Source organism: Drosophila takahashii, chromosome 2L (genome assembly GCF_030179915.1).
Source record: "Drosophila takahashii strain IR98-3 E-12201 chromosome 2L, DtakHiC1v2, whole genome shotgun sequence".
Classification (NCBI taxonomy): domain Eukaryota; kingdom Metazoa; phylum Arthropoda; class Insecta; order Diptera; family Drosophilidae; genus Drosophila; species Drosophila takahashii.
Window position 1 is genome coordinate 9931039 of NC_091678.1, and position 25212 is coordinate 9956250.

General features: G+C 39.8%; 2 protein-coding genes across 2 annotated transcripts in view; one reads left to right on the forward strand and one right to left on the reverse strand.

The window, feature by feature from the left end:
• The first annotated feature begins 236 nt into the window (after nt 1–236).
• Nucleotides 237–1408, forward strand: Polr1F (RNA polymerase I subunit F). The gene is made up of 2 exons (XM_017138617.3): nt 237–846; nt 1185–1408. Exons 1-2 carry the CDS (start codon nt 301–303, stop codon nt 1398–1400), a joined length of 762 nt encoding a protein of 253 aa, XP_016994106.2. The 5' UTR covers nt 237–300; the 3' UTR covers nt 1401–1408.
• Nucleotides 1409–1682: 274 nt separating this feature from the next.
• Nlg2 (Neuroligin 2) overlaps nt 1683–25212 on the reverse strand; it is a 31966-nt gene continuing 8436 nt past the window's right edge. Inside the window, exons 2-13 of the mRNA XM_044394940.2 lie at nt 11601–12508; nt 7601–7833; nt 6494–6850; nt 6167–6362; nt 5510–5611; nt 5250–5445; nt 4982–5170; nt 4771–4913; nt 3845–4170; nt 3625–3780; nt 3385–3561; nt 1683–3321 (exon numbers count right to left, since the gene is read on the reverse strand). Coding sequence (XP_044250875.1) covers nt 2291–3321; nt 3385–3561; nt 3625–3780; nt 3845–4170; nt 4771–4913; nt 4982–5170; nt 5250–5445; nt 5510–5611; nt 6167–6362; nt 6494–6850; nt 7601–7833; nt 11601–12508 — 4014 coding nt within the window. The 3' untranslated portion in view covers nt 1683–2290. The remainder of the gene's footprint in view (nt 3322–3384; nt 3562–3624; nt 3781–3844; nt 4171–4770; nt 4914–4981; nt 5171–5249; nt 5446–5509; nt 5612–6166; nt 6363–6493; nt 6851–7600; nt 7834–11600; nt 12509–25212) is intronic.

Here is a 25212-nt window from a genome sequence, read left to right on the forward strand (position 1 = left end):
AAACTTATTTTAAAACAAAATATGAAATTTTTTAACAGGAACTTTATCAATTTTATTTTTGTACCTTCTATCTGTTAATTTTTTTGTTACTTCTAGACTATTAACCAATATTTCTTAAAAAGTTGTTGTTTAAAATAACGAGTTAAATACAATTATAGCCTTTTTTAAATACTCCCGAAAAGGCAGCCAGATTTGACGGGAAAACGCCAAGCCAGCACCTCTAGTCCCACCTGCGAGGTTGCCAGACCTTCAAATGTAACTCATGTGGTCGATTCGAAGAGGCAGTTTTAAGATCCTAGGATGGCCAAGATACTGCAGAAATACATAAAGTTCTCGGCCAAGGAGCTGGAGAAGTACGCCAGCACCCCGGGGTCCTGTGTGCGATGCATCTCCAAGGAGATGCACCTGGCAATGGGTCCGTACGGCATGGCCAGCTTCAAGCACGCTCTCCACGAGCTGCTCATCCGCACCAAGGTGGGATTCTACGATGCCAGTCTCGACGGGATTGTGCTGGGCATCAAGAACATCAAAGTGCTGGGACAAACAGCCGGACTGCGGGCGGATGATCCCACCATGCACCTGGTCATTCACGCGGACTTCTACGTCTTCCGTCCCGAAGTGGGCGCCGTACTGAACGGCGTGGTGCAGCACATATCCAAGTACCACATCAACGCCGTCATCTACCGGGTCTTCAACACCAACATCCGCTTCACCAACAAGGAACAGAGCCGCGATGACTTCGCCATGGACCAGGAGATCAAGTTCAGCATAAAGAGCTTCGATATCGGCAATGTGGTGCCATGCATCGAGGGTGAACTTCTGTTTGAGAATGGCAAGGAGCCAAAGGTGGGTTACTACAAATTCTTAAGTGGTTCAGGAATCATTGGTCTGCTGATTTAAATATGCAGATTTGAATGCCTCCTCTGCTGATTCAAATATCCAGATTTGAATACTACATAAACGCAATATTCTAGATTATTAAGTGGTTCAGGAGTCATTGGTTTGCTGATTTAAATATCCAGATTTGAATAATTAATATATTGATTAATTTATTATCCAGATTAAAAACTTTACTGTACTTTAGATCAGATTTTTGTAAGAAAACAAATCATAGCCAGATTTAGATCATATCAAACTTTTTTGAAATGTTTAAAAAATGTCTAAAATATTTTTCTTCAACACAGAATCAATCCACAAAGTTTGCCAGTCCCGAACCGGAGGCTATATTGGTTAAGGAAGAGGACCCCGATGAAATGTTAGATGCCCTTTTAGAAGAAATTAAGAAAGAACCCGATTTTACGCCAACTAAGAAATCAAAAACAAAACGCAAGAATGGAGAAAATGGTGACACGGTAAAGATGAAAAAAGTGAAAAAAGAAATAAAAAGCGAGCCAATATAGATTTAAAATCTTTCGTTTCTAACATCTATGTACAGTACAAATTAATAATTATATAATGTCGTACAATTACGACATCTAGATGGCCGGGTTGTTATTATTATTAAAATTCTTCACGTTTAGTGACTAGTACTAGGAATTCAAGTAAATAAATAAATAAATAATGAATTAAAAAGGCCTTTCGTACGATTCATTAGCTCAATTAACTTACCTTTGATTGTAGGATTTCATTTCGAATATTTGGCAACGATTAATTGAAGACATGTTTTAAAATGTGAATATGAATACTTTGTAATACATATGTATTTCATACAAATAGAGTCAATATTTTACAATACATTAAATACAATATGTGTATTATAGTTATAATATCTGGTTTTCTTTTACAAATCATTAAAAGCTTGTTTTATATTATTTTGATTTCGCTAATTATTAAATAACAAGCAAATAGAATAATATATGAGATTCTAATCGTACACCAAAAAGTAACATAAACTATACACACAATGATAACACTTGACAAATTATTCCTACACAATATCATCTCAATCACGTCTACAAGGAACATTTACATAATGTACAAACATACGTAATACATACAGTTACAACGATTTTTAGCATTGAGGTAAGGGAACACAAGAAATGATTCTATTTTTAATATTACTATGGCAGAAATTGAGGGCAGTGAATGGGAATAGAGAAGTAAACAAGGATCAGTTATTAAAAGAAAATATATGTAGGAAATGAAGTTACAGAGAATTTCTTATTCGAAGAAGTCAGAAACTTCCACTGAGAAGTAGGAAAAGTTCAATTTAGACAAGTTCGGCCACAGAAATAACTAGATAAAAACTTTAAACTAGGCTCACAATTGGTTACTTGACGGGTTATGATTGCTAGACTGAGATTTCCTGAATATGTACACGTTTCTTGCCGCTGCTGCTTCCCGATCCTGTCGTGGAACTTCCGCCTGGCCCCGTCTGCCGCAGGATTCCCGTTTGCTGTTGCTGCTGCTGCTGCTGTTGGGCGGCTAGGAAGGATCGCGGTGGTGGCGGCGGCTCGGGAATGTCATCATCCCGGGTGATTTCCGAGTCATTCCCCGCCGCCGCCGCCTTGACAGCCTCCTCTATCGCCTTGAAGGACATCTGATCCGAGGACTGGACTGCATAGTCGAATTGCTGTGGACTGCTAGTAAACTGCAGCGTGGTGTCCACAAAGGATCCCCGCTTGCTGCTCATCGCCGAAGTGGATTCCATCAGCGTGGGCAGGGCGCCGCTGTAGGTGACCATTTCGATGGGATCGCCCGGCTTGGTCTTCAGCAGATCCAGAGTGCTGGTGGAGCAGGGGCCCCAGGTGTCCATCATGAGGGAAGTTTGACCTGTTGACGATGACGGCGGCAGCTCCACGAGCAGCTTCTCCTCCTTCAACTGCTTGGTCTTCTCATCGTAGCAGCTGTACTCCCCAAACACCACGCCCACCCCGCCCTTGCTGTCCACCACCGAACCACTCAAGGTATAGGCATCTGAGATATCTCCTGGACCCGCACCACCTGCTCCTCCGCTGCCGCCCATCAAAGCGTTGAGCTTCAGCATGCTGGAGTTCTTGCTGTTATCGCTCTCCTGCAGCTCCTCCTTGGTCTTGGCATCCCGCGCCCGCTTCTCGCGCTGATGATAAATGCCCGCGAAGATCAGGACATTGAGGATGAGCAGGAAACAGCCCACGGCCACCGTGGCTATCAGGGCAGTCGTGTAGCTCTGGAATTGTTTGCCACCCAGTCGCCGCAGGAGCTCCAGGTTGCCTATTATTCCTGTAGATGCGGTGGCCAGATCCTTTTGCGTCTCCACGCGTGTTACTCCGGTTCTATTGTCCTTCGGCGATTGGGTGGTGGTTAGTTCCGACACGGACATGGCTCCATCGATGCCGCACTCTGCAAGGATTCGTTGAGAAGTAAATACGGGATATATTTGGCTAATTCTTATACTCAACTCACCTGTCGTTGTGGTTGCTCCCGTGCCACTGGGATTCAAGGCTTGTGTGGCATTTGTACTTGGACTCTTTGGCGGAGGAGGTGGTGATGGTGGCGGCGTCGTCGTTGTCCTGCTTCTCTGCATGATGATGATGTTATCATCTTCCGCGGGCTTTGTCTGCAACTGTGGACGGACAACGCCTGGAAAAAAATAAAAATAATAATATTTAAGAACATAAAAGAGCGTATATTTATTAAACTTACCCTCATAGAGATCCCTATTGTTCATATCGTCCTGGAACTGATGATGTCGCATGGACTGGTCGTTGATGTTAAAGTGGCGATGCAGCTGAGGGATGAGGTTCAACCACATGGACAGCTTGTGACCACGATAGTGGCTCTGAATGTTGGCCTTGTTACCTAAAAACATTAAAATTGTTTAAGAAAAATGTAAAGATTCACTTGATATCAAGTTATAACCTACCCAATTCCACATACAACTGGTTAACCACATCGTAGGCATCCCAGAAGGGCAGCTCATCGCCATCGTAGCTGCCCACATCGCGTTCACTGGAGATTCCCAGTTGGGTGAAGGCTGCATCATTGCTGCGTAGTCTTCGCCGGATGTAGGATCGCTTCTCGTGCATGGCATTGGTCCGCCGCTGATTGTAGATCACGGCCAGATTAAGAGCCTCGCTGAGATTCGGATGGGTCAGACCAGTAGATCGCTTCTTCTGCTGATGCAGAGCGGCCTCCAAGACTTCGTTTGGATTGGGGGGCACTGACTTTGCCGTGGATTGGTTCGGATTGCTATAAATTTGAAAGGGGTTGATAGGGGTAAGGATTTTAGAAATTCAAGATCCAAAATTATTGTATTTTTTTAGTTGTGGATTTAAAAGTAAAATTCTTATAGTCCTAACAGTTTAAAATAATACCCATTTAATTGGCCCTTAAATAAGATCTTTGTACTTGTGGAACTCTTTAAATTTCTATTGAAATGTGGATTTTAAAGTCGAAGTACATTAGTTTCTAATAGAAACTTTCTAAGGATAGTTTTCTATACCCAGATTAATTTTAGCAAATTTATTAAGACACTCATTTTAATATTGACAATAATAATGTTAATTAAGATGATCGATAAGCCACAAATAATTTCGGAATTAACAAGCGACCCGCAACAAATTTTTGGGTATCTTTAAACGGTCCTTACGTTTTAATTTCAAATATATTTTAAATTTGAAAATTGACAATAATAATATTATTTAATATGATTAATGAGTCACAATTAATTTGAAAATTAACAAGCGACCTTCAATATATTTTTGGGGTATCTTTAAACGGTCTTTACGTTTTAATTTCAAACATATTTTAAAGTGGAACTCCTATTTTATAGGCTATGCTTGGACTTACCCAGTTTTGGCAAAGTTGGACAGATATCGCAGCATTAGACGGCCAATTTGGCGCTCCTGAGTGGTGTAGTTGTGGGGGAAGAGCGGGGACATGGGCAGACCCAGCCAGAAGGGCACATCTTCGCCGCGCACGGAGCCGGTTCTCTAAGGGATCACAAATTCAGGGCCATAACTAATGCACTCAGGTTTCTTCGGGTGTATCATCGACCTACCTGCGGGTACTCCTCCTCGATTGTTTTGTGCTTAAAGTGCAGAAAGTAGGCGCGGCCCCCTCGCAGACTGTGCATATAGCCCAACTTAATCAGCGGCGAGGCCGTGTGGCCATCGCTCAGGAATTGCAGGGTGGCGTCTCGGGAACTAAGAGGATTACGTATGGCTTTCTCCCAGTCGGTGTACTCATTCTGCGGTAAATTAAGTTTGGGATTTCGTTTCGACACAGTGCATAAATTAATTAGGCAACAATGTGACCCATGACCTTACCTTCAAAACGGCAAATATCTCATTCAAGTGATAGTGAAAGTTATTTCGCACAAAAGTGCGCAGGATGCGATCCCGTCGCGTCTCATTGAAGCCGAATTCCAAGTCTTGGGCACTCAAATCCAAATACGACTCCACAGATGTAAGGCAGAAAATGAGGTCTCGTTTCGGAAAGTTTGCATATTCAATTCCTGAAGTACTGTTAACGTGTGAAAGTTTTTATAAGTTGCTTTATTTCTTTGACACCGTTTATTTTTAACTACCTAACAATAGCTGAACCCATTGGCAAAGTGGTGCTGCCCAGAGGATTGGCGCCGGGCGATATTACAGTACCATCCACAAATGGAGCGAAGCCCACGAGAAATCTAAAATATTTAAACACCAGTTAAGAGGTTAAATAAATTATAATTTAATTATTCTTCAAATAAAAAACTGTAAAGTAAGTATAATAAAATAGTAATGTTTACAAGTTTATTAATCGTTAAGTCGTCGTTAAAAATAACTATAAATATACATGACATCATAGTTATTTACATAAAAATGGAAAATTTGGGTAATTTTAATTTAATTATTCTTAAAATAAAAAACTGTAAAGTAAATATAATAAAATAGTAATGTTTAAAAGTTTATAAATCGTTAAAAATAGCTATAAATATACAAGTCATCAAATTTATTTACATAAAAATTTAAAATATGGGTAAATGGTTTTTATACGATTGGAAATAAGATAAACAAATTACCCGATGTTATATCATATTTATGATTTTTACCCGTTTATTCCTTCTTTTATTAAAAAATGAGTGTTCCCAATATTTTTATCGCTTAAACTTTAAACTCTTTCACTTGAAGCGAACTCCAATTAATCGGCTTTTAAGCGAGAAACACGACCATGTTCGGGATTAATGAAATGTGTGACATACCGTGGATGATCCACCTTGACGGCCAGCAATTCGGCGACGCTTTTGGTCCGGAGGCAGGGGGCCAGGTCGTCATATAGCATGTCGCCGTGACAGCCAGTCTGTTCCGCCACGCGTCTCTTCACAAAGAGCGGATTTTTCTGAATGGCCCAGGGTGACAGGGCGGAGCCGCTTACGAGAACTGTGCGCTGTATTAAATCTGGTAAGGGGTTTATGATTATTTCTCAAGCTTTATTTAAGCGATCCTTAAAAACCAGTTCCCACTTGTTAATGTTTATTTTTTAATTAATACAAATGGGAACTGGAAATGTATATTAAGGATAGCCCTACCACTCGCCACTGGGGAAACAACCAGTATGTTGGCCAGCACAGCTCCAGTTCCGTAGCCCAGGAGAGTGATGCTCTGGGGATCCCCACCGAAGGCCGGCAGATTCTCCTTGAGCCAGTGTAGACCCGCCACCAGATCCATCAGTCCAAAATTTCCCTGGGCACTCTCCTTGCCGCCCGTTTTCAGGAATCCAAAGATCCCCAGACGGAAGTTGATTGTCACCACGATGACATTGCCGTGGGCAGCAAGCTCGGAGCCATCGTAGGGATTCCCTGAGTTCCAGTCGTACGATTCGCCATGGATGAATACCACGGTGGACAACTTGGTCTTTGGATCGCCGCTAGTATCATCGGTATTACCTGGCAAACAGGTGAAGGTATGTTAATTATATTGTGACTTGTATTATTTTTAGATATTATTATGCCATTTCACATTTGACTAGCAGATGATGAAGGTTCTCAAAGCTGCCAAATCCGCAGCGCTTGCAGAAGATTTTTAAGCACACTGCAATGCACTACGGAATTGAAAGCTTCAATACCTTTTGAGGAAAACTGAACAAAGAACCATCACACATTCGCTCGTTATCTTTTATATGTACATTTAGCTAAAAAGAATTTTATGAATTTCAAAAGAGTGCACAGAATCACCTAATTAAATAAATATTCAAATTTTTCTTGATTATCCAACGTTATAAATGTTAAATTGTTAAGCTAATTAAAAATAATTATCGCGGATTTTAGGTAATTTTAAAAGTTGAGTTTCAACCAACTTTTATTTCAATATTAATTTGAGTAGCAAACGAGGCGGAATTAAAGTAATTATTTGCTTTACTCTGATGCTAAAACTCCAATTATACTTTAAATATGATAGAAAAATATAGCTTTGGGTTTCATAAATTGATATTTATTAAAGTCATATATTTAGAAATTTCTGAGATAATTTTAGGAAAAAATCTTATTTATTTGGAATAACAAACCCCACATGAAAAATATGTAGTAGCACAAATTGAGAACAGCGGGTTAGATTTCCCACAAGTTTTCGGCGCACTTAAGTAACGATTGCCTGGCACAGGTCCCCAGAACGCAATCAATATCGAAAATGGCACTTACGTCTCTGGCGGCGCGTCTCGTAGGGCACATAGATATTTAGGTATAAGCAGTCTTCCGATTGGTTCTTGAGTAGCGGCAACAGGCGGCGCAGCTGGGCGAGGCGGGCGCGGGGCACCTCGAGGAGAGCCTCCGGTCCGTTGGGCGGTATGGGGATGTTCTGCGGACAGACCGGCGAAAATCGATCCGCGCTGCGAACCGTTTTCCACGTCGAGGGCGTTATGGGGGGCATAAATCTGCAAGAGGAGCGAACAACGGTCGTTTCGATAAGTAAATATTCCATTTCGGCCACATGGGCAACCAACTATCGCATCACGTATACGCATTATGTGCCCATACACATGGACAGCCGGGGCCAAAATAAAAGCACAATTTGTGTTTATTTTTCAAGCCGTTTGTACTTTCTCGAAAATATACATTTTGAAATGAAATATTTTAAATTTTAAATATTTTAAACAAATCAAGTAAGTTTAAGTAAAAAGATTTCAATGGATTATTGTTATTTGAGTCATTTTAATATTCATATTTTAATATGAAATATTAAATACCTACAACAAAAAGAGATTAAATCTTTATAAAATAATTATAAAATATATATTATATTTTCACTGAGTTTTTGTTTGTAGAAAACTACAATTCTTGATCAAAAAAAAGATAAATTAAATTACTTTTCCAACTTTTATACGTTTTTAGATTTTAATACTGGCTTGTAGTAATTTAAGAAGTAAAAGGTAATTTTTATCAGGAGATCTCTTGACTTATTATACAACCTATGGAATACTATAGTTCTTATGGCTATTATTTGAGCCCCAACTGTTTGATTGGCAGTTCGGCACTGATGTGTGGAACTTGGTGGCGATTAAGGCAAAAGGATTCGCTGGGCTCGTAAAACACAGAAACTAAGTACCGCCCATCAATCAAAATTGCAAACTGCTTTTGATTAATTGTGCATTTTATTGTTTTGCGTTAAAATCCATCGATCACTGGCCGCCCGGATTGGATAAGCGAAGGAGACAGGCAGCGGCGATAAATATGGCTTGGCTATGTTGATTTTATGACACGATAATTGACGCGAAACGTTTTGATTGTTTTTTGCTTCTTTGTGGCTCGGAAAAGTCCCTCCCTTCCAGTCCATTTAGCCATCCGGGAAAAGGGCAAACAATGGACCGCATAAACAAAAAGCTCGCGTTTTGCGGCGAGCATAATTTTTCAGCTATACGTGACTCGGTTCGTGTGCTTTTCACGTATCTACTTTTTGGTAACTCCTAACCAACTCGCCCTACCATTTTCCCGCTTTTCCCTATCCAAAACCAAAAAAAAAAAAACACATTCGACATGTTCGCTTGCTAAAATTAATACTTTTCGGCACAAAAAAAGTTACGCCATAAACTATTTATAAACGAATATAGCAATTTTTGTTTTGGCAACTTTTTCCGAGTGTTAACAGGCAACGTTTTATTCGGTGTTTTATTCTTGTTTCGCGTACACGGAATTTTGAATTTTGAATTTTCCCCCGCAGCCCGAAAAAGTATGCTGTACACACATTTATGCAGCACTCGTGCAGGTTAGCTAACAAGCTTATGGGGAGAACATATAAATAACCATCTAAAATATTAAAAGCTTTTAGCGGTATTCGATTTTCCTCCGATTCCCCAGCGCCCAGCTTTACTTTATTTTTTAATAATATATGGTGCATTTTTGATTAGAAGTATTGGCGACAGATGCGATTGATTAATTACCTCTCGACACGTTTTATCTACCCACTCGTTTTCCTTTTTACGAAATCTCCTGGGAGATTCCCTTTTGATTAACTTCTGTTTGTCGATTCCCGGCATCTGTTGCTGCATGATAATGAACCGCATTCATAAACGACTTCATTTCGGGCCAGGCAGCCGTCACACACTTTGCCACAGGAAGTAATTAAAGAACAATTTTCATGAATTGTGGCTAAGCAAACAGGAACAACAACAACAACAGCAATGGAGCTCCTGTTGAAGGACCCCTTAAGTACTTCATCCAATCGCTTCATCAAACACACTTGTTGTTCGTGCATGTCACACGGAGCTTTCACTCCTTCGTCGAGTTTGGTCGACGTGCAAAGGATAAGTGTGAAAGTGCCCAAGTAAGGGGAAACTTTTGTAATATCCCAGAAACTTCACTCGGGGGCTTCAGCTTTCCGTTCGCTCAATACCATCAATACCCACAATACCAACGCAATACCATCAAATGCCGGCAATGGCTTATCGAACTTTTGCGGCTCAGAGGTCCTTGACGCTCGCGGCTCCTGGAGCCGTCAACTGTTTTGTTATTAATTGGGTGTGGAGCCTCGCTGATTCCTATTCCGATTCCTCAAGAGAAACACTAGCAAGAAAGTTCGCTTGGCTGTGTTTTAAAATCGTAACCCCAAAACTAACTCCCGGAAAAAAAACTTTTTAATTGTTACGTATACACAGTGCAAAGTTGTGGATTAATTCCAAGTAGCACTTTGGCTTCATTACGGGCGGCTCCGTTTTCTCTCGTCCCCGCGGAACTTTAAATCCTCAAACAATGCTTTGGGATTTCCGGGTACCCGGGATCCAGGACCCACGACCCAGGATACGGGAGTCGGGGTATCGAGGGCCCAGATCCCGTAAACTTCTCACTTGCAGGCAAACTCAAGCGAGGGAGGTCCAGACCCGCATAGTGCCAAGCACCATCCACACACATATTTCATGAGAATAATTATTAAAATTGCTTCGGATAAAGTTGCGCTGCGGCGCTGTGTGAAAAAAGTTGTCCGAGCCTTTCAGCCTGAGACGACCCCCATGTGGCGCCCAGATTGCGAAGGCTCCACCATGCGGAGGTGGACAAAAAGGTGGCGCCGTGACTCACGGTAAGAAAATTTGCCTCCCTAATTATTACTTAAAAATTATAAATTATAATTATATTATAATATGTCAATTTTTGGCCATATTATTATTAATTTTTATACTACAGGATTTTTATATTTTCCCTAGATAATTTTGTTTTATTTCTAAAGCTAGGTACACACTGTGCAAAAAGTTTGCTGCAAGCAAAGAACTTGTAAAGTTTGTTTGCAGCAATTTGCAGCAATCAACTTGCTGTTAATTGTTATGGATATATGGCAATAGGGTTCTTACATTTTTTTTATTTAAATAAAGTTTTACGTCGCGACGTGAAGTTTAAAACCGAATGGAAATTTTTTTTACGAGAGATGAAGTTTTTGTGACATTTTATTTGAATTCTAATTGAGGCCTTTAAATAAAGTTAGCGACTGATATGGACCACAGTATAAATATTCACTGACAAAATGAGATCTGAAATCGTCGTACTTGATGTTAATTGATTTGGATATTTATAAACTCCCATTTCACTCACAAAATCGGATTTTTCAGGATCTCAGGGTAAGTCGATTTTTTCAATTTCTGATTGCGATTAAAATTTTTCACAAACAATATTAGATTTTTTTAGGTTTAAGAAAGGAAAGGACGAAATGGCAGCACTGTTTAGTATCGTGGTTAGCTTATGTCCTGTAGTTTCCTTTATCAAAATGTCATTGATAATTTTTGTAAATATTTAATTAAAAAAATTAATTCTGTTACGACAATCTGCATCAAATCAGTTTTTTAGTATAATATAAAATTTTAATTAGACGTTGATCAAATCAGTAAGTTTATTCTTATCACGCTAACTTTTACCGCTTTATCGTTTATAGATCTAGATATCAGACACTAAGAAGTCTCAGTGGTTCTCAATAATACTACTTGACACCCCATTACGCTTTATCTTTTAAAGCTGAGTTTAGCTAGCACAAACTAAAACTTCTCACAGTTTCTCTGAAATGACATCACACATTTCACACAATCCTGCCCAGGTGGCTGCCCACGTGAGTGTCACGCTGTCAGCGCTGCTTAGAAAGTTTTCACTTTGCCGTGGACGACCCCCCGGGGAGGCGTAATCTTGTGCCACGCCAAGGCGCGACTCCACTCGACTGTCGACTCACCTGAGACTGCCCACCGGGGGCGAGGCGTAGGGAATGCCCAGGAAGGCCTCCACCAGCGGCGAGGAGCGGACCACAATGCCCCGCAGCAGGCCGTACTTGGTCTTCACCGTGTTGCTGCCGCCGTGGAGGCAATCGCAGCAATCCGGCCAGAGGCTGGTGAGCAGCAGGAGCATTAGCAGGGTGCACGCCTCCGGGTGTCCTCCTGGCTGTCCTGCTGGATGTCCTGGATAATGGAGGTGTCTCCGCCGCGGGCTGAATGCTCCTCCAGCTGACGGTGACGGTGAGGCTGATGTTGCTGACGTTGCTGATTGCTGGCGCCTTTGATTGTGTCTGTCGGTTTTGGAATTCTCTAGAAATCTCTTTAATGTTATCAGTCTTATAATGCAAATTCCCGTTGCCATGATGCGGGCATCCGCTTCTGCTTCCCCTTTCGTATCCGTTCTCCTTTCCGCTTCCGTTTCCGCTTCCCGCTCTTTATCTTTATCTTGTGCATCCGCTTCCGCTTCCGTAAGCGTTTGCTGCGCAATTGAAGCGCCGATAGTTTTAATGCAACCCATCAAGGAACCGAGGCAAAGTAAACCGTAAATGTGTAGAAAACGCGATTGAATTATCTTAGTTAGTGGCGTCGTCCTTGCTTCGAGCTTCAATTGGCCCGGCCCGCTTCCGTTTCCGTTTCCGGTTGGCCGTGACACTTGCCGGGAATCGTGGGAATCGAACTGTGACTTGGACTTAAACTTGGACTCGGATTTGAAATCGGATCGGGGCAGGATGCAGCAGGATGTCGGCTCCGCTTCATCTTGACAGCCGTTGTGCGCATGTTGAGCTTGTGATTCACGTACACGGCCGTCATGGTTGGACCCTAACGCTTTGATTTCAAATATTATACACTGAACGTGTTGGCCTCTGCTCTATTAGAGTCGCAATTTCAGCTTGAAGTCGTCCCGTCCGTGGAAATATCTGCGAATGAGAATGAGAAGAGCAAATTTTCCAGCATTAGCGTTTAGTTTAGCAATACGAGTGAGTGGTTATGGTTGTGCGAGGGCAAGTGTTTTCCTTTTATGAGATTGCAGTTTGCAGATTACCGATTGCTCTGCGGAGCAAAGTGCAGTTGGGTGATGTGACTGTGGCTCTAGAGGTGGATGTGGCTGTGTCTATGGCGAGGAGAGAAAAGGACCTTTACGCTGTCAGGCTCTGGTCTTAACTGCGCCACGCATCAGAGCGTGGCATCCTTAAATAGCCTTGGTCAATGCATCCGGCCAAGCAGCCATAGGAGCAGCGCCAGATGCGCCAGTACCAGTGCCAGTACTACCAGCAGCCACCTCGAGCTACACTCGGAGAAATGCAGACTTTAGACGCTTTTTAAGTAATTAAAATAAATATAAAATAAAATAAAAGGCGTTTTTTTTTTTATTTATAACTAAAATATCATTGTTAATACATAATATTAAAATTGAAAAAGGCTTAATGAACTTTTTGTTTAGAAAAATAGTTTTTATTAAAAAAAAAAATAAATAAAAAATAAAATGAAAATTTTATTTCTTAAAATTTCAAAATTCGAGTATTTTTGGAAAACTAATATTATAACCAACTACAAAAGAAACGAAAACCCTTAATTTTAAAAAATAGAATAAAATAGTTTAAATGGCATATCTGGAGAATTGACTTTGCAAAGGTATCGTTTTGGGATACATGGGCATCATTGGCCGCCTTTTAAAGGGACAATGATGCCAAGTGGCTTTTGAAGGCAACGGGTAAGATCTGTTTTTAATATTTTTTCAAGTGTTCGGTAATGCCAGTGCCTGCTTTGGCGCCCACTTTATGGCTGCCACCTCAGGAGGAGGCACGTTTGTGGTGTTGGTGTTGGTGCTGCTGCACATGGTGCAGGTGCAAAGCGCTTTGCACCGTTTGACCTCGCCCCCTGCCCCTCATCCTTATTCCCATCACCATGCCCATCCTCCTGTTGCCGCTGGTAAGGCTTTTGTACAAGCCGGAGCAAAGGATGATTGCAAACGTGTTGGGTCGCTGAGAACTAGTTCAGAGGATGTGTTTTATGGGGAATGAAAAACCGGTGATTGATGTTTGAATCGGTTCGAATGGCAATCTTAACGACAGGCGGTGATCATTTTTGGTAGATTCAATTGCTGTTTTATTTCTGTTAAGCTGAACTAAAAGTAATTAAATGAAAGCGAGTTCGAATTAGTAGGAGGCAAAGTTCATTTTATTCGAAATAAGTTTCCAAGTTACTAAAGTAGATCACTTTTTCTATTTCTAACATTTTTAATAAAGTAACCAGGCTGGCTTAAAGAGTTATTTAGAAAAATGCGAAAGCCATTAGCAAGGACCCGCCCTAAAAGGATGCGGTGAAAGCCAGCATATTCCTGTATATTAATCCATTGAAATACCTCCATTTGCATGGGAATACTTACACGCATAACCCACTCGCCACATAACAATGTTAATCCCTAATGTGGGCTACGCAAAATGGGGTGAAGAGGCTTTATTTGGGTTAAGATAAAAATGTGTAAATCTGTCAACCTTTTAGGTGTTAATTTAATGTACTTAAACGCCGGTGTCCCCGCCATGAGCACACATACAAACACATAGAACCCTCTGAAAATGGTGGAACTGGACCCCGAGTAGCACAACTGTTATGGACTCCTAAGCTCTTGTGGGCCTCATTAACAAATGCTACGGGTTCTGCGGGTTCCAGCCGGGTAAAAATGCGAACCGGGAGGATGTGAGTGCCTCTCGCACAAAACGGCCATATATCTTCGCCGAGCCGGAGCAGAGCTGTTTAAATCCGTATATTTTATAAAGCTAAACAATTGGCAAAAATAAAACAATGCCAAACAAACACTGCAGAGCGGACTGAAAACGAAACGAAACGAGACGAGTTGAGCTCAGTTGAGATGACTCCGGTTGAGCTGGGCTAAGCAAACATACATTTCACTAAATTGCAGCCATAAAACTAAAGTTTAACTATGCTGCGGACCCGGGAATAGTATCCCCAATCCCCAGCCCTTCGAATTTTATACGGATGTGTGTGTTGACAACCAAAATGTCGGCACGTTTTTGCAAAGAAAAAATAGCTCGTGTCTTTACTCGACTCTTCTGCTTTCCGGACGGCTAATGCGGTGAGTCATGGTCGACCGGGATTTTCGAATAAATTTCCACTTTTCAATTAACTAAAAGCTAAAAATGACATTCTGGCTGCATCTAGCTGGCTGGCAGCTGCATTATTTATATTTATACAAACGCTTTAAGTTGCTGTTGCAAAAAACATAACCTAACGTAACGTAACGCTGCTTTCTCGGTATGATAAATATTTACATTTTCCCTTTATTCGCATTGCTTGGCAAATGTCTTTCATGCCATGCGTTTTCTTTAGCTCTTTACGTCGTTTCAATTTTCTTTCATACGACCGACTGTATGGGAAATCTGTAAAGACCGATAAAATTGCATATTTTTCCATGAAAGGCGTCGACCCGGAGGGGTAAGAAAAAAAAAAAAAGGGAGAGGAAAAAATTAAGGGGGGTGTCAGCGTCACGCAGACATTTATCCCGGGCATCACGAGCGTTCATTCACACAACATCTGGAGGAGAAGGGGGTCCGGGGGTTTGGGGCTACGGCTACACATGCAGATGTAGGATACACACATATAGGGGCGGAAATGCGAGGAACTGGCATGGAAATCATGGCAACGCAAACAGGAAATGTTACGCTCCCGTCCCGACTTACTCAGGTCTTTTTCTCAACTCCGTTGCCAAGAAAGAAGTTGAAAGAAGGCGAGGCTCCTTGGAAAAACTGAATCGGAATCGACTATTTGTTGCCCAGGCTCTGGAAAATTGGGAGCCCCCAAAGTTATGCTATGGATTTTCACGAATTTTCCTAGCTTTCATCGGATATTGCTTGCACTTAGCATATGTAACACAAGAAGCCCAAAGCTTTTCGGGGATTTATGGAACCACAGGAGAGGCACCTAAATTCAAGCTTATTCCGAAAAATAACAAAGGAATGGAATATAAGGTAAATAAGTACTATTTCTATTTTATCTGTTTCGAATCACAAAGACGCATGAAAATAAATAAATTAATAAACATTAAAATAAAAAAAAGGAATAAAAATTTAAAAAAATTGTTGAAAAACAAACAAACTAGCTCAATCGCTTGGTTGACATTTTTCACTCAAAATATTTTACTGATCTATTCTTATCATAAGTCTTCAACTTTTCGAAAATATAATTTTCCTAAAATATTTTTCTAAAAATAACAAATAAGAAGTTAAAAAACTCTGAATATATTATATAACATTTTAAAATAAATTAAAAGTTGTAGTTTTGCTCGTAAAATTCTTGATTTTACAGCGGGTATGTAATTTTTTTAAACATCCTAAGGGTTTCCTTTTTGCTACGCCCATGATTCCTTTCCGAGTGCCCCATGTCAGGCCATTTTTAATGGGTAACTGGCCTGGAGAAGTGGCAATCCACCCGCAAAATCGCACACACACACCCCCTTGCTCTCTTCGCCTTGTCAATGGCAGTAGTTGCTGGGTGAAGTTTTTGCATTAAAAGTGGAAATAAAAGTTGCAAGACGCATTAAAAATTGTTGCTTTTTACAATTGCGATGGAATTGCAATTGTGCAATGGCGATGGCAATTGCGCTGCAGTTGGAATTGCTGAGATGTGCCAGAGACAGCGATGTGGCTGAGATGTCGATGATGAAGACGATGATGATGGTGATGTGATGACGACGACGACGATGCTGGTTGACGGTTTGTAACTGCAGCACTTTTTAATAAGTTTCCCAAATGAATCTCGGATAGACTCATGTTTTCCCTCACCATTTGACCGGCAATCCATAAAAGACGACTGAAAAATGTACGGAAATTGCCAAAGAAAAGCCAAAGCAAAGCAATATCTTTCGTTTAGTCAGGCATTCAATTGATTTTCTACAGCAGGCTTCAGGAAATAAGCTTTAAGAGAGTGAGACAGAGACAGAGCGAGTGAGGGAGGAGGAGCGAGCGAGAAGGAAGAGGAGAAACAATGGAAAAGCGACGGGAAAAGGAAAATATTTATGAAAATAAATAAAGATTGGGCTACCATCTCCACTGGATCTCAGCAATGTCGGTTAAGTTTTTATGGCGCAACATTTCTGCTTTAACCAAATGTTATTTTATTTTGCTTCTGCGCCAGGGCACACAAAAGAAAATTTGATAAAAATCTGCAGACTGTTAGGCAAATATATTCGAAACTTTAAAGAGAAGAGATTTCCTAATCAAAGACCTAAAAGAACAAATAAAATGTGGTTATTTGCCCGTTTTCAGAAGCTAAAATAACAAAGCTTTGAGTATTTTCATTTATCATAAAAGAACTCGAATTTCACTTGGTTTCCCTCCAATTGGATTGAATATTGATTGAAGCTAGTTAGCAAACTTAATAGAGCAAATTAATTTGGCAGGTATTTCAAATTGGCTTGTTAGTGAATAGGATTTATGACTTGCTTGAAAGCTGAACAAAAGAATCTGCCGAAACAACAATTTTATAGCTTCGATTTCCCATTTATTTTTCTATGTTGAAAAATCTTTTACATTTTTATGTATTCAACTTGTTAAGTGAAGCATGAACAAAGAAATCAAATAAATTCAGCATTTAATTTGAGTACATCCACTTGAAATTTCAATTCACTCTCTTTTTGGCAGCTTGAGGTTATTTTTTCTTTGAAATTTTCCACAACACACCCTACACCCATTTAATTCCATTTCTTCATCAGGCGAAATGTACTTGACCCTCGTTGGCAAATCGTTTGATGAACCCATTTGGTGCAATCATGAAAATGCGATATAATTAGCAGCAAAGTTACAAGGACTCGCAAAGGACCGAGGACCTATAGCGATTTCAATTTCGCACCAAAAAGTAATTGCGCTCCCTTATCCCTTTTCATTTCATCGTGTGTTTTTTGTTTTATTTGTCATTTAAATTATAATTCTCGTTTGACCTTTTTTGTGAGAGGCCGTGTTTTTGTGTGTGTGTGTCTCTACGAGTGTGTGTGTGCGGGTCCTCCTGTCAGAAAAAGGACGAAGCGTCTGCTCGAAATGGCAAAAGGCGAAAACCGTGCGCCAGGGCAGGCCGAGAATGTGGAACTACAAAACATTTCAAATGCCATTTAGAGCCAGCCGTCGTTGTCGTTGTTGCACCTCACTCACACAAAGGGACACACACTCGGCGAAAATGTGTGCACTAAAGGGTGTAGCAAATTTAGATTCCTTGTTGAATTATTCCAAATTTTTTGTTATACAAAAATTTGTCTATTTTTTTCAAAACCATGATTTTAAACTTTAAAATTAAAAAGCATTAAAAAAGCGAACAAAAATTAGTGTTTCAGGGGACTCTTATTTATTTAACTTTTTATTCTTTCTCACAAACTATACAATTATAACAGGCTAGAAGGCCTTTCAAAATAAAAGTATCAAATTGATACTATCAATTAAATTGTTAAATAGTAATTATTATCTTTACTTATTTTTAATAGGCCGTTCTTTATGCGAGGATCTCAGCAGGCTGAAATGTAGAGCTCAGTTTAATAGTTAGAAATAAAACTAAATACCAACAAAAATGCTCTAAATAAATACTTAAATTTCCATTTTCATTTCCTAATGTATCTTTATTTCCTACTTGATCAAAAATACAATCTAAGAACCCACATCTACACCTACAGCTACCTCTGAAACTATGGTTTTCGGAGTGCATCGATAGACCTCAAACGCGCTATGGATTTTTGGAATTTTTCAGGTGTACACACACAGAGATACGCACTCTGTGGGCTGGATGGCATTTGCCGGAACCATGGGCGGCGAAATCACAGAACTTTCCCCTTTCATTATGCTGCAGAATAAACGAGGTTACATGGCTGTTTGAATCCACAACCGAATAAGACAGGAAAGGGGCAAAAGGGGCGAAGGGGCCGCGGGTCCGAGGAATGGGAATGTCGGGGGTCCTGGATCCTGGGCACTTGGGCACAAGCCAAGCTCTTTGGGTCTCGCTTTTTGCTCTCATTTTTCCGAGTCCAAAGTCCAAAACTTTGTTATGTATTTTTCCACACTCATTTTTACTTTTTTTTCTCGTAAACTCTAGCTGTTGTCCACATTGAAGATTTGCCGAGCTGGCGAATTCCATTCGGAAATGCATTTCCTTGGCCCCACAACAAGGAAAAAATAACAAGAAATTTGTCAATATATGTAGCACATACTACGGGTACAATCCATTTGCCATCCGCTTTCGCTTTGCCCAGCATGACCCATTCTGTCTGGTTTGCTGACCCACTCTCAATTCCGCAGCGAAGATTTATATATATTACGCCCATTGCTTTTTGGTAATTAGAAAACAATTTTATTTGCACAATTGTCGGGCAGAAAGTTTGAACAAGTTGACAAATAAATTTATTACCATATCTGCGTGCCAAGGCAATGTGAAAGTGAATATGTGGCTGACACTCGCAGTCAGTCATGTTGGAGACCCAAACCCTTGGGCTTCTGGGAACGGAAATCGAAAATAAAGTTTGAACAGAAAGCTGAAGGTTAAACAAGTTTCATGAAATCTCTGGTTTGCGTTTTTGTTTTAGCACCAGGGGAAATTGCTTTTTAATGGACTTTATTTAGATGGGTTCAGGCAATTTATTTGTGGGCATGCAAAATGCACATTTCCTAATTTACTGTGTGTCGGTTGGTTCATTTTGGTTCGTTATGGAACTACTTAAAAGTCCTTGTTCAAATATGGGTAGGGGAGAGTGGGGGAATTTCGTCAGCATTTTTTCAAAGCTATTTTTTGTCCATCTTGAGACACGTTATCATATTTTTATTTATATTGTTGAATGCGGTTAGCACCAAGCTTTAAAATGTGACATTCCCCTATTTTTTTAATTAGCTTGGTGATTTATAAAAAAATAAAATGTAAAACCAATATACTGGGGCAATCTCACCACACAGGGGGGTAAAATCACCACACAACTGGGGAAATTTCGTCACCTGAAAAATGTAGGGAGTTTAACGCCTGAAAATATGCTACACTGATAAAGCGTACCATTTTTGTTGACGTCCTATATTTGTTGCTGCTGCTGGTAGTCTGTTCGTTAGCCAGCTCGTCAAATATAAAAATATGTATTTAAAATAGTTGCGAATTTACCCTTAGCGTAGGGTGGCGAAATTTACCCAGACCGTACTTTTTTAGAAATAATTATTTTTCTTGCGAAATTAGGCGCGAAGTTAAAAATCACTGACGCAGAAATGCACATTATAGCACTGTGTATTATATAAAAAATCGTGTATCTTATTCCTTTTGAATTGTGGCATACAGAAAAAATTTCGTCGAGAACTAAATGTAGCTTTTGAACTGTTAAAACACATTTAATATTATAGCTTAATTATCTTGGCCTTCTGTGCAAAACAAATGCATTGGTTGTGTCTGGCCGTGTTGAAGGACTAAAACAAAAAAATTATATATTTTTACGACTTATGGATTCCGAGATATTGCAGGTGACGAAATTGCCCCTGTGACGAAATTCCCCCACTCTCCCCTACTCATATTTAAAGAGAAAGATTTTATTTTATCTATAATTAAATTTGCAGTCCAAATTCTTCCAGGTTAGGTTCGCACCTTATAATTTTCCCCAAATAATTTCGTTGTAATGAGCGTCCTTTTGGGCATAACTTCAAAATTAATGCCTTCACCTGCCTACACTTCCTTTAATATACATTAAAGTTCCCCGAAGTCAAATGAAATAATTATCAATTATGTGGAACACACATTGCTCTGTTGTTCTCCTAGTTGCAATTCTAATTATAATTACTCCCCCAGGATTCTTTGACGCCTAATGACCTAAGGACGTTGTAGCCTGCACACAAAATGCAAATGAGCCAACTGTGGTCAATTGAAACATATTCTAGGCTGATTTATGCAAGTATGTTACCCCATATACATGCATATATATGACATGTAGGAGGTGATTAACATGGGAATGAAGATACAGATAAGGTCGAGAATGAGAACGAGAAGGACCTGTGGGGGGTGGACCAAACTGGACCAAAGTGGGTGGCAATGGGCCATCCTGCGGCGACGACGGCTAAAGTAAAGTTGACCAAATTACGCAGGCATAAATTATTTATGACTGCGGCAAGAGGCAAACAGGCGTGAAAACACATTCAACATACCCAACTCAACTTAACTCAACTAGTCCCAGTTCGAAAATGTTAATAGTCGGCACAAGTACAGTGGTACTTCTTCAGTTTCAACAACTATATGTTACAAATCAAATAAGTTTGCTGTGTAAGTTACTTGTAAATGAAACTTGTGTGTAAGTTTTCCTGTTCAAATTATTTTATTATTTTCATTGCATTTATTAGAGATCTTATTAGCTAGGCATTTATAGAAAATAGCGTTTCGAAATCATTAATAATGGGGCCTAAAAGTATGCAATAAAAATTACAATTATCAAATATATTGTTGCATACTTTTAGACACCTTTACTTATTACGATTTTGGTGGGCCAAAAAACGGGGCTCCTTCTTGAAGAAGGTTAGTTCTACTGAAGCTCGACTGTATCAAAATGTAGTGTGGGTAATAAGGCATTTGCTAGTGGGTTGGGCTGCCATCGAGAGGAGCCGAGGTACTTGGGCAAATGTAAACATGAAAGTACTCTCCACTCTACCGATGCCTCTACCGATGCCGATGTCGATGCTTTTCCCGATGCTGGGACACTGGCACTCCACTTATCGTATTTACTATGTACTTAGTATAATTAAATGGGCTTAATGCAAATGCTCAGGCTGCTCCACTCCACTTGACTGAAACCAGTCCTAGTCAAGTTTATTCATCATTCAGTTCGAACAGATGCGTCGCAAGTCTCTTGTTTTTGCACATTTTGTGCGACTTTGTTTCGTGTTGCTGCGGAAATTGAGATCGTTTGTAATTTAATGAGCATGTAAATTAAAAGGATGCACTTAATGCCCAGATATGTACAAATATAGAGATATATCGATGTACATGTGAGCGCCACTTTATCCGATATGTGTGCGATGTACATCCCCTTAGCTTATATATCCAATCGTAATTTATTGCTGCCGTGAAGCGAAAACTTTCAATCGGTGCCAATGGAATTAATTTGAGCCTGCGCACACACACACATACAGGGCACACAGGCACCATCGAATCGAGTCCTGTGTATGTATTGTTAATGTATTTATGTATGTATCTAGGTGTGGGAGCGCTTCAAGTATGCATACTTGTTTTATCCCCGCATCAATATGTATGTATGGGTTCCCCCCTAAGGATGTGTGTGTGTGTTTTTGGTTGGAAGCCTGGCCGGAAGGAGAGCAATTTTTTTTATGTTTTTCGAGGGGCTAAGTCCTGCTGAGCTCTGCTTAAGGACATAGCCTAACTCCTTTCGGTATCAACCGATTTTCCGGGATTTCTACGCTAAGTGGCTTGCGATATACACTGAATTCTGATTAGAATATCCTGTATATGGAAATTTTCCACATCAGTTTTTAGCGGCGTCACTTAAAACACAATAAAAAACATAATTTAGCTTTGGTTGGGAATTTGTAAATTGGAAAAGTGACTCTTGAAAGTTTAAAGGGCTCTACATAATTTACCTATCAACAACAAAAATGGAAGCTAAAAAAGTGTAGAATTGACTGCACTTGAAATAAAAATCATTCTGGTTGGAATTTATAAACCTTTTTCTATTTTTATACCCTTGTAGAGGGTATTATAATTTCAGTCAGATGTTTGCAACGCAGTGAAGGAGACGTTTCCGACCACATAAAGTATATATATTCTTGATCAGCACCAATAGCCGAGTCTATCTAGCCATGTCCGTCTGTCCGTCTGTCCGTCTGTCCGTTTCTATGCGAACTAGTCTCTCAGTTTTAAAGCTATCGCGATGAAACTTTCCCGAAGGTCTTCTTTCTATTGCATGTAGTACATATGTCGGAGCCAGCCGGATCGGACCACTATATCTTAAGGCTCCCAAACAAATATAAGAAAATTCATTGTAACTTTGTAGGAAGTAGGCGTTTTGATTCTTGACTACTTAAAAACAAAATTGAAATAAATCGAAACGCTGAATCTGGAATCCCTGGAACTGCACCGAGTGAGTATTCTTTTATCTACAAGGGTATATAAGCTTCGGCTGGCCGAAGGTAGCTTCCTTTCTTGTTTAAGGCTAATATGGTTTCTTATTATTGATTTATTTATTTTTGATTTAAAAAAATATTATTTACTTTGTTTTTTAAAAAAAAATGTTTTGAATTTTTAAATAAACAAATATATTTTAAATATTGGTTTATCAAAGGTCAAGTATTTTCTAAGTGTATTTATTACATTATCATATTTTAGTCAAGTGCAAAGAGTCAACACAATTATGCTCTAAACCAATCAAATTAGTTTCATAATTGCCGAAGTACTTTCAATTTCTTCACTATGAAATAAAGTAATAAAATTAATTATTTATGTTTTTTTGTTACCGCTGGCTGCTATCTTTGGACAAATCAAATGCAATTATTTTTAAAATTAATAGAGAAATTATTTCGCAAACGAAAACCACTCAGCATCAGAGCCAGTTACCGCAGAAGCCTCTCGTGCCGCAGTACTCCACATTCTGAATATTTTATATTCCTCCGACATTTGTATGCAGGCTGTAAAATCAGCGGGGGCGAGAGTTGAGCAGAGCACATGCGAGTACAAAAGGGCAATTCATTACGCAATGATAATTAACATGTAATCAGAGGCGGTAACGACTTGGTCAGAGTTCGCAGGGGATCGTAAATATGGCTGGGGAGCATAAATTTAATTTGCGCTTCGCCACCCCAAAGAGGTGCACACTTCCACTTCCGCTTCCGGTGCGAAACGGGGCGGGGGCGAAGTTGTTAAAGCGGCAAATAAAAATGGAAGGTAAAATTGAAACTGCAAAATCGACTGCATAAATCAGTCAGAAGTGATGCTGCATGCTGCGTGCTTTCGTGTTTTTATTTTCCTTTTTCTTAACCATCTCCGGAAATTTCTGCTGCTGGCGGCCGAGTAAATGGCATATCAATGCGTGATTACGTATACGCCGCATGGGCCAAACAAATTGCTGTGCCTCTTCAAGGCAAAGTGGGGGGCGTTCGCTTCATTATGCCGAATGCCTACGTGCACTACTTATTTATCAAGTGATGGCGCGACTCTGGAGCTGCCACTCCACCATCCCCATCCCATCGGATCCCATCGTAGCGCCTTCTTTATTTATGGAAGTGACTCGCTGAGTGCGAAGTCCTCGCATATCATCCATCGCTCCCACGCCAACTGCCCACAACCCGCTGGGTCATGCTTTCGATTGCTTCCGCATCATTGCACACTGGTTCAAGCAATTTGTTTGCCGCTTCCAAACAATAATTTCCAAAGTACAATTTCATCTATTGAGGATATTTTTAAAATCCCTTGTACTTCCTAAATGAACAAAAGTAAAATGCAATTCCAAGGAATCGATTTTAAGATGATAAATGCCTATCTCGGCTTAGCTGAAAATTTCAAATTGCAATCAAACAGAAATAACCAGAGTTAGTCCAAGCTTGAAATCTCAAATGGAAATGAATTTAATCTTTTGTGTGAACCTTCGGTAATAAGAGAATTCAGGGTGTTAGTATAAGTATAAGAGGCTTTGCCTATTTAATTTGATTGAAAAAACTCCTTCACACAAGCGAATTGCATTGAATTTCATATTGAAATTCACATTTATTTATTGCAAAACGGCTGGCCAATGCAATCAGTATCATTTTACATGTTTTAACTTGTTAATAAATAATGCAAATCGCATTTTTGCTGTCCAAATTGAAGAAGACAAAGAATGATATGAAATAAAGTTTGATATCATGATTCATGAATCAACCAATTAAAAATTAAACAAAATGGTATTAAACAAGTAAATCCCTTTTGTTTTTCATGCTTTAACTCAAGAGTAATAAATGCGCAATTTGTTTGAGAAATATTGTATGATTTTTTAAAAGCATAATTCGTAGAAGAAAAAATTAATATTGTTGAAAATGAAAAACATTTTTTGCTTTGCTTTACAATGGGGTACAATTCCTGTAAAATGAATATATCAAATGGAATGTAGAAAGATAGTGATGAAATAGGTAAAAATATAATTATATTGGTTGGAAATTGGGAATTTAAGGAGTAAAATCGTTTGTTCTGTATTGGTAATTATTGTTAAGGTCAAACTATTTATATTTTCAATGGTTTGTTAATGATGCCTAAAATGTTGCAACCTTATAAGTTATTCATAGTAATCCCCAACCAGTGTGCCTTGTCTGCGGGGGACAGTCGTCGTATGAGAGATACAAAAATAAGCACATGCAGAGGGCCAGGATATACGAGGATATGCCATATACCATATACAATATTTGAGTGTGGGCGCAGAGTGTAGAGTGTGCGTTAAACGTCTGCCTCTGATAATGAGGATAGCACGAGGATGAGGATGAGGAGCGTGTATCGGGCAAACACAGATACATAGGCCGAAGGCTGAGCCGCATCTTTATCCTGATCCGCTGCCTGCCGCCTGCTGATGATGTTTACGTTTGA

Excerpts from the sequence above, each read along its gene's own strand:
- Polr1F (XM_017138617.3), top strand. The coding sequence starts at position 301 with ATGGCCAAGATACTGCAGAAATACATAAAGTTCTCGGCCAAGGAGCTG. Across the intron at positions 847-1,184 it reads AGAATGGCAAGGAGCCAAAG|AATCAATCCACAAAGTTTGC; the intron begins GTGGGTTACTAC and ends TCTTCAACACAG.